Source organism: Vespa velutina, chromosome 3 (assembly GCF_912470025.1).
Source record: "Vespa velutina chromosome 3, iVesVel2.1, whole genome shotgun sequence".
Lineage (NCBI taxonomy): Eukaryota > Metazoa > Arthropoda > Insecta > Hymenoptera > Vespidae > Vespa > Vespa velutina.
In genome coordinates, this window is record NC_062190.1 from 11,365,779 (window position 1) to 11,378,278 (window position 12,500).

Below are 12,500 nucleotides of genomic sequence, written 5' to 3' on the forward strand. Positions count from 1 at the left end.
ATGATGATGATAATGATGATAATGATCATGACAATAATGATGATAATAGTAATAATAATAATATTAAATACAATCCTAATAATAACAATAATAATAATAATAATAATAATAATAATAATAATAATAATAATAATATATATAATCAGTATGTGTATTCATAAACGTTATGAAATTTTATAAAATTAATAAATAACACGTGTAATAAAAATTAAACGTTTAAAAAGTGTATTTGATGCACGTCTAAAAAATGATATATCTATATATATATATGTATATATATATATATATGTATATATATATATATATGTGTACGTATCCACAGTGAGACTATACTCGGAGATAAAAGAAAAGAGAAAGAGAAAATTTTTCTTCTTTTTCTCTCCTTTTTTTTTTCCCCCTCTAACGATACCTTTCTATATTCCACAGCTGCATTTATTTATATATATTTGTATATATGTACGTGTGTATGTACTCTTTGTTGCTGACAGTCGCGTGCATGCGCACGCTTCACTGGCACGTGTATTTCTAGGTTGGTCGAAGCAATGAAATAATATCTTGGCTCTATAATCTCGCACGTGTAACACGCGTTAGCAACTTTAATTCTAATCAGGTTTTCCAATTTGATTAGATATTCTGGAAATATTTTTTTTTCTTTTTTTTTTTTCCTCCTTTTAAAATTGTTTAATACTCGAAGTAAAATTGACAATGTGTGATTATAGAAATATTAAAAATTATTTGTAATCCATAGATTTTTTTCATGCCTGGTGTTATATATTTATATATAAAATTATTAACAATATAATTTGTTATAAATTAAAAATAATTTCTAATCTCATTTTTCTTTCTTCTTTATATAATATAATACGATGCGAAAGAGAAAAATTTTTTGTGATTTATAAATGTTTTTTTTTTCTCTTTTTTTTTTTCCTTTTTTTTTTCTTTTCTTTTTTTTTTTTTTATGAACGATATAATTATGTGATGTATTAGAGAAACTATTTATAATTTATACATTTTTATCTCTCTCTTCTCTTTTTCCGTATAGAATTATAAATAACTATGGCTCCGACGGTATGCTTACCGGAATTGTCAGTTGTAAGAAGTACAGAAAATCTTTATACACGCCGACGACAAAGGGTCTGTCGTATTATCAAAGGAAAACAACAGAGACTGGAATTAAGGCGATTAACCAATGTCGTCGACACTGACGTTGAAGAATCTGTAACATCTTCGCCCATGAAGAATTCTTCGTATGAAGATAATAATTCACACGAGTCCATTGACATTAATATTTCACCGTCGAATGTTTCAACAAAAATTTCGGAAAAGTTGATGGAACATTGTAATGTAATACTTCCCAGACGTGAAGGTAATTAAAATATAACTTACGTTATTGTATCCATCTTATTTACTGATATTATTAAATTCGTATAGGTGGGCCAAAAGTTCTTAGATTGCTTTGAAAATTAATTTATTCTTTTTCGAGATTCTTTTTAGTTTAATTTTTTTTTCCTTTTTTTTTTGTTTTTTCTTTTTTTCTTCCCCTCATATTATAAAACTACAAGCTTAGTTTGAAAAATTAATTACAAATCTAACATGGGATCTTTTTTAAAAAAACTAGAAACTTTTGGACTTAGTCCCCTATATATATATATATAGTTATTGATCATTTATATATGCAGATTTTCTTTCTTTCCTATTTTTTTTTAATTATTAATTAGGTTTATTCAGTATCGTGGTACGTACTTTGGCTCTCGTACGACGAAATCGTATTCTTCAGGAACGAGTTAATGCCTTACGTGCAGAGACACACGATTTTATTCGATCGGTCTTAAATAACCCGCAAAATAAGTGCAGACAACAAGAAGATACGATAACAACAACAAGTCGTTGCAAAGATGCGATAGTTTCGTCCTCTACCGAAAGAATTGTCTTGAAGCCAACGTTATCGCATGGCCCAGATTCAAGGAATTCTTCACCGGATATTGTTACGTCCACGTGTCAGAGTCCTTGGGAAAACGAGGATTAATTTAATCTTCAAGACTTCTACGAATATATATATATATATATATATATATATATATGTATATGTATATGTATATGTATATGTATATGCATATTACATTATTTAACGCTTATCTCTTTATTGAAGATAATGAAAAAAAAGGAGGTTAGGAGTATTTATTAATTAATTATGCATAAATCGTTCAATAGAGCAAGAATGCAATTAGAAAAAGAAAAAGAAAGTTTTTTTTTTCTCACATTAATCATTTCTTTAATTAAAAATCATAATCATTATTTTGTTTGTTACTATATCTTGTGAAATTACGCTTAACAGCTTAAAATATTTTCTTTCGTTGGAATTCTCTATTCGATTTGAAAATATCAATATATATATATATATATATATACACTTAGTATTAATATTATGTTAAAGATTATTTTGTAGATATTTTGCAAGTAGAAATGATATTTATTTATTATAATAAAATCAAGAAGCAATGCTTTAATATTTCGTATATGTATTATTTTGTTCAATTATTCATTGATATAATTTATATAGGTTTTGATAATAGAGATACGGTATTGAAAAGTAATATTGAGAGAAATATGTGATAAGACTTTTGTATTCATTATCTGTTCAATCAAATTGAATATAAATTTTATACCGAATAATGTATACACTATCCCGTATAATATAATTATGGCAATATCAATCGATATGATTCACTTTTTCTTGTGCTATATTCAATTTGAATATTCTTTAAAAAGATATATAATAAATGAATGTAAGTTTTGATGGTTTGTAAAATAATATGATAGTAAGAATATAGCTCCTTTATATATATGACAATTTTTTATATTTTTTATTGTCATATATATAACGTCTTCTTAGTGTAGTTGCTAATTAGTCTCATTAATTTATAGAGCTTTAACTTTGACATATTATGAACTTTAAAACTCTACTTTTATATATATATATAGATATATATACTGTCTTTTTATAACACATTTTACAGATTTGCAGCAATAAAAATAGAATATAATGAATAAAAAAACCCCGTGTAAATTATACTTTCTCATACAATCACAATCTTCTTTAATTTTTTATTTTTTCTTTACATAAGGAAAATCTAAAGGGTCAAAAACCTTCTCAGATTAAACCTTTGAATTTGTAAAATTGGAAAGAAATTACAAAATTTAATTATATATATATGTGTGTGTATAGTTATATATATATACATATATATATATATATATATATTAATTATATATAATGTAAGTATACATTCATATACTTACATTAACATATTTGACAACAGATGAAATATCTGAAAATGATTTTTGATTAATAAGATACATAGTTTAAGATATAATTTTATCATTTGTTTTTATTAACTTGCAAAATTATCTTATTTTTCTACTCATGCACAGATAAAATATATAAATAAAAATGTAAATAAATGTTAAACATAAGTTTATAATCGAGGCTTCTAATCACGCGTGTGAATTTCAACTTTGTTTGAATTATGCCAATGAATTATTATTGTTTTTTTTTATTAACCTTCCGTTACTCGTATGGGATATCATATTAATATACATATTTTTAATAATTTTATAAAGCTTTTATAAATATTTATCAAATTATAGCAGTACATCTGATTATTACATTTTTTTTTGCAGTAACGTTTTATTGACCCAAGTGTTGTGTTAATTATTTTCTAACTAGAGCTTAAAAGACACGTGGAATGTTACTGTGAGATATTGAAAGGGTAGATACGTAATTTCAATCGATAAAAAGTTATAAATATGAAAATCTGCATTATATGTATACCTGCATATATATATATATATATATATATGCCTGATGCGAGTAACGAAGGGATAAATTGACTATCATCTGCAGCGCATTAGCATGGAAACATAAATCCGTAGCACGGTGTAAATATTTCATATTAGAACATAGAATAAACCTACCATTAGAATAATGAATGAATATAACAATAAAGAGTATTGTCAAATGTAAACATATATATAATTTATGACGTTTTTTTTTTTTTTCAATGACTCTTTTTTCTCAACAGTAACTTAATTTGAACATGATGTTAAAAGGGTGACATATAGAGAAGTATGCGTAGATAATACTATATATATATATATAGTAAAAACCATAACGACTTATAAAAGATGTAATTAAACAAACTTGATATAGTTATATCTTTGGATAGTCAACAAAAGCAACTCCCTTTGCAGATGGTATTTCTGCGTAACAGGGAAGCACCAAATAGATCAAATAAATTCTACGTAAGGTGCTGACCTTTGTAAAATAAGTTCGTAAAATATATAAAGCATTCTTACAACGTGAATAAAAAAGAAAAGAAAAAGAAATCACTAGAATTTTCTTATACCTTATTTGAGAGCCATGTAAAATAGAATTATAACGAACAGTATCATGCCAGTAGTTGATAAAACTATACAATATAGTAATGATGTAAATAAATTTGGATATAATTAACTCATGTAAATAGAGAATAACAGAGTAACAGGTACATAATTAACAAGAACAATAAAAGTCATATCTATCAACTATTGGTATTGAAGTACTGCCCTTACATATCCTACATAAAATTCTATTAACAATACAGAACTTTACATACAATTCATTTTGCATAATTTAGCTCCGTTTGGTTTAAAACAAATAATATAATACACCTTAAGATTATTATATTGACATGTGCCACAAAGGTATATAAGTTGCAGCACACACGTGGACTAGAGTAACATTTTACGCAATTAATTAAAGTATACTTGGAGACAAAAGTAATATGTACAATCCTGCAGTCTTTGTAACGCAAACTATGGAATACCTTGGTCTCCTATGGCAAAATACTTTATATTTAAAAACTGTACTAAAAATACTTTTGACGCAATGACTTTCACGGAAGTTTTATATTTGAAACTTTGAGATTTTCAACTCCTTTTTCTCTTTTAATTGTTACTAAAAATATAGCTTACATCCAGTTTTTGTCGATCTTTATTTTTTATTTATTTATTTATTTCTTTTTTCTTTCTTTTTTTTTTTTTCTTTTTTTTTTTCAGAAGACATTTTCATTATAGATCTGTAGGTGTGTCTTTCTGTCTTTCACCTAGAATTAAATGATCATTGAGCAGGAAGAAAATGACATCAATGTATGATTCGTACTTACAATGTTCTACTTTACGTGTACGAAATACTTATGAGAAAATAACTTTCCATTTTTAATGTTCAAGTTAAGCGAAACGTGTCACATCTTTGGCTTATTCATCTTCTTGCAGCAATACTATGAGATATAGTAATTTTTTCTTGAACAACACGGCATCCGCTTGCGTGCGCGCGTGTATGTTTCCGTGTTTGTATGTAAAAGATAAAAATATGAAGTAAAAATACTACCCTATTTGAGCATTTCACAAATAAACATCTATTTATTATACGTAATACAATAGAGTGTGAATTTAAACCTTCACGATTTAATAAATATGATATGTTTCATAGGAAAACAATTCGCTCTCATAAAAAGTAGATATATATACGAATGAGTAGAAAAAGATTCAAAAAGTTACAGATAAAGTCATTTGTTCAATGCAACAGGGTAGCATAAACTCTATATGATGATCTTCGATTTTATAAAGCAGATAAGAGATTTTCGTTAAAGAATTCCATGAGAAAAAGAAAGAACAAAAAAAAAAAAAAGAAAAGAAAAAAAAACAAGAAACTTAAAAGAAAATATTAACAAATATATTTTGCTGCAACAAATGCACTCTTGTCTATTGCATTTCATGACGCTATTTGTGGAGGAAGGTAATGAGTTTCGTCTTCACTTATAAATTAAATAATGGTTAAATAATGTTAGAAATAAATTGTTAAATTCTTTTAAGCATGTTTTTTCGAATATTTGAAGAAGTGATTATTACGAATGACTATATTTTTTCTTTTCTGTGAAATCCGTTCTGATATCTCTTGTTATAGATATGATCTTTATTATAAGTAAAAACATTCGATTAATTCACGAACATCTTGCTACTTATTCGTGTCACATATTTATTCCTATCATAATTTATCATCTTCTTTGTGTTTAAACTCTAAAATACATTATATTTTTTTTTTTATAAGGATGTTATTTTATAAATAACACTTTTGTGTGATATGATAATATATAATTTTGGAATATATAGAAGAAAATGTTAAAATTGATAGGAAAATAATTCCTTCCTCCTCTTGAACGCTGAAACATTATATCGTACTAATAAAATTAGATTAGCATCGATATAAAAGGAGAGATACCATTTATAAATATTTATATAATCAGGATATATAAATATTAATTGTTACGAAGGGTTTTCAATGTTTCATAAGATAATAAATGGCAAAAGAGAGAGTTGCCAATATCATTTGATGACAACGATATTTTTTTCTTGTAAATCATTTCCGATTAATGCAGTCCCCAAAAGATAATCAATATACTAATTCAAATATAAATGTTTATCCAATTAATTAATCATCACCATTTATATATTTGTTTATATTAACTATATAGAAAGTTCGATAAATACTTTACAAAAAGCGATGAAAAGAATTAAATGAAATAATCAAATATAATAGTACTAGCAAATTAAGCACTATTCAAAACAATAAATCTGTAAAATAGTATATAGACTGCAGCAATTGGAAAAATTCTGCACATTTAAAATTGTCTCTCCATGATAAGTAAAAAATTAAAATCAATAATTTTTTTTGCGTCTATTTACAACCTGAAGTACACAAAGTATGTTCTGCACGTTGAACAATAATATGTATCACATGGCCAAGCAACGACCAAATTTAATATTTTTGAAGTTGTGAATCAATTCGGTGTTATGGGGGACACAACGAGAAATTATGTGTCTATATACAATGAATGAATATTATTAGCATGTGATATAAATTACTAGCACTCGATATAAAATTTGTGATTAAGGGTAATTCAGCTTAAATATGTCTTATGTAAATTAAATAATTATTTATATCGTGTAAATCGACGAAGTTTTCTAATATGATTTATTTATTTTTTTTATTTTTTATTTATTTATTTATTTTTTTTTTTATTTTTTTTTATTGCACATTGGAATGAGCGTCATCTATTTAATTACACCCACCGAATTGATACATGACTCGGTAATTTTCTCAACTTATGAACTTGCACTCTCACTACACGATACGATCAAAATAATCCACAGACACACTGAGAATTATTTCATGATCATTAATACTGCGATCGTTTGTGTGTTTAAGATGACACATCTCTATTACATCAATTACCATCGCGTATACGGCGTAATGTCATACTAAAGTTATTATTTTTGGCTAACATTTCATTTTCTGGTATTCATCTTGTAAACAAGGTTTCAGGTTGTGTCTGTCCTTCTCTCATTTACTATTCAACAGAAAAATATATATATATATATATATATATATATATATGTGTGTGTGTATGTATACATATATATGTATATGTATATTATAAACACAGCTTACAGTTTCTATTGCTGTTTCTCAGTTTGTTCATTGTAAATATAACAAAAAAAAAAAAAAAAAAGAAAAAAAAGAGAGAGAGAGAGAGAAAGAAAAATAAAATAAAAAGAAAAAACAAATTACAAATGCACACAACCATCCCCCTTCCACCCTCCCCATCTTGGTGCATAAAGATTCAGATAGAATCAATCTAATTATCGCTATCGGCGTAATCATCACTATCACCACTGTCATAATGTTGATTTCTAGACTGGTCACGAACGACTGGTGACGACAGATTGTCATTATGAGTTTTTGACAAAATATCTGTACCCTGAGAAACAACATCCACTGGCTCGCCAACTAGGACATCGAGATTTGGCGAAAATGTATCTTCTGACGTCGAATCATATGATCTGTGAAATAAACAATTATTTTATCAGATGCTATTAATATTGTCAAACATAAGGATAAACTATTACTGGTTATATCATACTAAACATAGCATTACATTATTTTCGTACAGATGAAAGCAATAAATTTATAAGTTTTGTTTAACAATAATAAGTATATTGAACAATAATAAGTATATTCAATAAGCATATTGAATAATATGTATATATATACAGAGATTAAAAGTTTTTAGGTAATTTTTAAAATCTATTATTCCTTTTTTGACTTTTTCTTAAGCTCATAGTTTTACAAGCTATTAATAGCTTGACGTTTTACAATTTGAAAGAAATATAATTCGCCTAAAAAGTCTTGAAAAAGAATAATTGATTTTTAATATAAATCTAAGAACTTTTGAGCCAAATCTCTTTATCAAATATGCGAATATGTGTAGTACGTCAGTAATATCTATCGTTTATGTGTTTATAAGGCGCAAAAAAAGAAATATACATCGTGAACATAAATAGGAAAGAAAAACTGTTATTTGATAATAATGCAATTTCATTTGATTCATATAAAAAAAAAAAAAAAAAAAAAGAAATATTTTTGTAAAAACACATGCGTATAATAAAGAAGCAGATTATATCTTTTTTAATCCGTTATCTATATATGTACGTATCAGCCAACGTGCATCTTTTTACGGGTGCATGCAACTGTGGTATTTACTTACTCAGCTGTAGATGATGGTTACGTTTCATCATCACACAGCCTGCAATAAACGCATATATCGCACCAATGTCATTACAATTTAATTTAATTATGATAGAAAGGGGAGGAAAAAAAAACGGATAATACTATGTTAAATCTTTCTGATTAACAAACTAATCTAATTTGATAGTTGTGCATGCCATAAAGGATGAGCAAAAATTCAACGACTATGAAAATTACTTTTCTCATAGGAAATTGCACTCAAGAAAAAGCTAAAATTATTCTAACGTAATAATGTAAACTTTTTGTAAAATTCTTTTTTTTTTGCTTTATTTTTTTTTTTCTTTTTTTTTTTTATAATAACACGTATACGTATTTCGGATTGTAAAATGTCGTTTAAAATTTATTAAAAATATTTTTTTAATAATTTCTCCAAAAATATGATTTAATTTATATCAATAGTTAATAATAAATTATTTCGTTACATCAAGAACGAATTACTTACGTTTGCTCCTTTTGGTCATTACCACTTTCTTCGGCAACCAATAATTCATATTCTTCTGCCGCAAATCGATCCCAGTCGGACATCTAAAATATTCATAAAATTTCGTTAATCATATCCACGTTTAAATATGTCTATTACCCAAGTGTATGATCCTAAAATTATAATAGAATAATTATTACCTCATGACCATCTCGTGCCGAAGCAAATGGATCTCTCTGTTCATGATCGAGATATTTTTCTAGATTGAAGAAAGTATCAAAAAAGATCGATGTCATTTTACATTTCTTTAGATCGCTTAATGAGATTTTTCCGGGTGTTGCTGGATGAATCATATCTAACATCTAAAATAAGGAAGAAAAAAAAAAAAGAAAAGAAAAAAAATTGAACTAATTAATATACGATTTTTTTTGTTTATATCAATATTTTCTACTTTAATGTACAAGTATATAAATATGTATACATATTTGTGATTAGAAAATATCAAAGTATATACCTGACAGAGGCAATCTTCGAAAGGTAAAGTTTCGAGTCCAATACCTTCCATACGATGCAACTGTTCCTCATAAAAATATTCCAATTCAAACATGGACAGATAACCATCCCCGTCAAGATCCATACATCTATTTCAAATAGATATAAAAATTACTTATAACAATATATTCATTGATATTTCTCGACGATAAGATGTGAAAATAAAAAATTGACGATAATTTTTCATACCTAAACCAATACTCGATAGCTGTTGGATGATTTTTATCCTCTTCGCTTAAAAGAAACCATACAAATTCCGTGTAACTCATCTTATCTTCTGGTTGTTGAATCACACCCCCACTTTTTACACCACCTCTCGTAACTGCCCCGCTAAATATCCGCTCGATCATTCGCGTAGATAATGCTGTTATATGTAATACACACGTTATACGTTCAAAGTTAATGCATCTTTGTCATAATTCTTATATATATATATATATAATTCAATATCGAAGAATCTTAGAGAAATGACTCACCGTTATCGTTGTGTCTCGTTAGATCCATTTTATCGATAAAAAGATCATGATCGCGATCCAATTCCCAGAACTTACAATAAATCACATAGAAATGTTCGTAACTGAAGTAAGCGGTAACCTGATTAATATCTTCTTCATGTTCAAGAACAGCTATTACTGCTAGAAGATTACTTCTTCGTAATTCAGCTACCGAAATTTTTCCGCTCCAGCTACGATTGACGCAATAAAATATCCTCGCGATTACCTGAATAATTTTAATAATACGTTTTCAAAATATATAAACACATTTCACGGATCATCGGATAATATTATCCGAAAAAAAAAAAAAGACAAAAAGAAAAGACATAATTAATAACAAACCGTGTGAACATAACGTGAATGAAATTCCTTAGCTTCCTTTAAAAATGTTAATCCTGGATGTGTTTCAACAACATCCTGAACCAATGGTATCAAATCTTCAGGTAATATGTTGTTTCTTAAACCACGCGTCGTGATTCTAATGAACTTGCTAGCTGCATCATGATGAGTACTCGTTAATCTGTGCAAGGAAAAAAAAAACAAGATTGTTATTTTTTTTTTTTTTTTTTTTTCTTTTTTTTTTAATGAAAAAACGTCGATCGGTTCGATCGTTGGTGTAATCGTAAAAGAAAAATTTCTTACTCCTTCCAAAATTCAAGGAAAGTGTTCATCTCTACGTGTTCGGTCTGATCTTTGTTAGCGGCAAGAAAAAGTGGTACCTTCCAATAAAGGGGTAGATCACAGGCCTGAAATAAATGATTTTAATGAAACGAATTTATGCGATAGAAGTATTTATTTATTTATTTATTTATTTTTGTTTGAATTTGTTTAATTTATTTTTTATTTTTCTTTCAACATGTTCTTTAGCAACCTTCGTGATCAAGTGAAATTGTGCACGAGAGGCTCGATGACCTGGCAAACTTTGAAACGCCGTAGTAATTCTCGAAATGGTAGCCTCGAGTTGAGAAAGAGGTGTGGGTTTGCCGCCAGGGAAGTAGAACCTTCAGAGAGAAATATACGTATAAGCATAAACATCTAGTGCATCGTCGATGATTAAAGTGTTTCTTGAAATTTTCCAAGAATAGTAGTAGCAGTAGTAGTAGTAGTAGTAGTAATAGTAGTAGTAGTAGTAGTAGTAATAGTAATATACCTAGGTATGTGAACATTTCTGTTCGCCTTCACGTGCCTCTGTAAAGTAGTGTGTGGTGGTAAACTTTTTTGCTGGGTCTTTTCCTTTACGTAACTCTGAAAAGAAATTGATCGATCGATGAGCAAATATGAACTGAGAAAAAATATTGGATTATTATAGGAAGAGACAACGAAAAAATTTGTTGTCGTTGAGTTTACCCTTTGCGTAACCTTATTTTTTATCTTGTCTAAATAAAAATTATATAATGCGATTATTAGTATTACTTCTACTTATATAGTTTAATCATACTAAAGTAGCTATACTATATATAATATAATAGTATATTATATTATATCTTTTTTATATTACATATACAATATAGTACGATACGGTATTTAAAGAAAATTCTTTGGATACGCAAGAAAATATCAATGAGAAATTTTTTATTGATGAACTAAAAAATAAAATCATGCAAAATAAATAAATACATATATCTACGTTTAAAGTTACGTACATTATATTTATATAAAAGATTAAACACAATTTAATACATGTTTTAAGGATTGAAGATAAACGATTGTTTAATTAAATCGCAGGATGGCTTTGTGTCTTAAAGAGATCGTTCTATCTCGAGGTTCTCTACGAAACTGACATTCCATTGTAATTATATCGACGATGAAGCAAGGACGCGACATCCTGTTACGCTATGCTGTAAGATGGATCCGAAGAATGCAAAGAGGCCGACAATGCCAGTTAATGCATTGCCGCACCTCGAGGGTCCCGTGTGACCGGTTACATCATGACTCGATCCAACGATAATATGATTTGTGCTTATGTATATATATATATATATATATATATATATATATATATATATATATATATATATATATATACACACGCCACCTGATTTTCCTTCGTGCTTGTATTCGCACGAGAATTGAAATCTTTAAGCGAGATTTTATTGTAATAAAATTGAGATTTAAATGTCTCTTCTTTTCACTTCACAAATTATCTCGAACGAAGAACTTGTCCCGTTAGTCATCCGATTAACATACCGAGTTACGTGAATACAGTAATATATAGTAGGAAGCGCAACGGAAAGTGAAATTAATTTAGTGAAATTTATGTTAAACGGAATGACGTGAACAGTGAAAAAAAAAAAAAAGAAGAAGAAAAGAACCGTCGAATTTAAGTCTCCATTTAATGGAATAATAA

General features: G+C 27.3%; 2 protein-coding genes across 6 annotated transcripts in view; one reads left to right on the forward strand and one right to left on the reverse strand.

Annotated features, from left to right (window-relative positions):
• The window catches only part of LOC124947765, a 5,336-nt gene extending 2,280 nt beyond the window's left edge, over positions 1 to 3,056 (forward strand). Inside the window, exons 2-3 of the mRNA XM_047490368.1 lie at positions 1,043 to 1,366; positions 1,719 to 3,056. Of these exons, the coding sequence (XP_047346324.1) occupies positions 1,057 to 1,366; positions 1,719 to 2,026 (618 nt within the window). The 5' untranslated portion in view covers positions 1,043 to 1,056 and the 3' untranslated portion in view covers positions 2,027 to 3,056. The remainder of the gene's footprint in view (positions 1 to 1,042; positions 1,367 to 1,718) is intronic.
• A 545-nt stretch (positions 3,057 to 3,601) lies between these two features.
• The window catches only part of LOC124947976, a 45,949-nt gene continuing 37,050 nt past the window's right edge, over positions 3,602 to 12,500 (reverse strand). For 2 of the 5 annotated variants that reach the window (XM_047490894.1, XM_047490895.1), the window contains exons 3-12: positions 11,304 to 11,398; positions 11,025 to 11,154; positions 10,796 to 10,899; positions 10,496 to 10,673; positions 10,136 to 10,379; positions 9,849 to 10,023; positions 9,622 to 9,748; positions 9,308 to 9,469; positions 9,129 to 9,211; positions 7,589 to 7,941 (exon numbers count right to left, since the gene is read on the reverse strand). In XM_047490894.1, coding sequence (XP_047346850.1) covers positions 7,737 to 7,941; positions 9,129 to 9,211; positions 9,308 to 9,469; positions 9,622 to 9,748; positions 9,849 to 10,023; positions 10,136 to 10,379; positions 10,496 to 10,673; positions 10,796 to 10,899; positions 11,025 to 11,154; positions 11,304 to 11,398 — 1,503 coding nt within the window. In that variant the 3' untranslated portion in view covers positions 7,589 to 7,736. Of the gene's footprint in view, positions 7,449 to 7,549; positions 7,942 to 8,645; positions 8,685 to 9,128; positions 9,212 to 9,307; positions 9,470 to 9,621; positions 9,749 to 9,848; positions 10,024 to 10,135; positions 10,380 to 10,495; positions 10,674 to 10,795; positions 10,900 to 11,024; positions 11,155 to 11,303; positions 11,399 to 12,500 lie in introns of those variants that run through there. The other 3 variants (XR_007100564.1, XM_047490897.1, XM_047490898.1) reach the window with 3 other exon arrangements.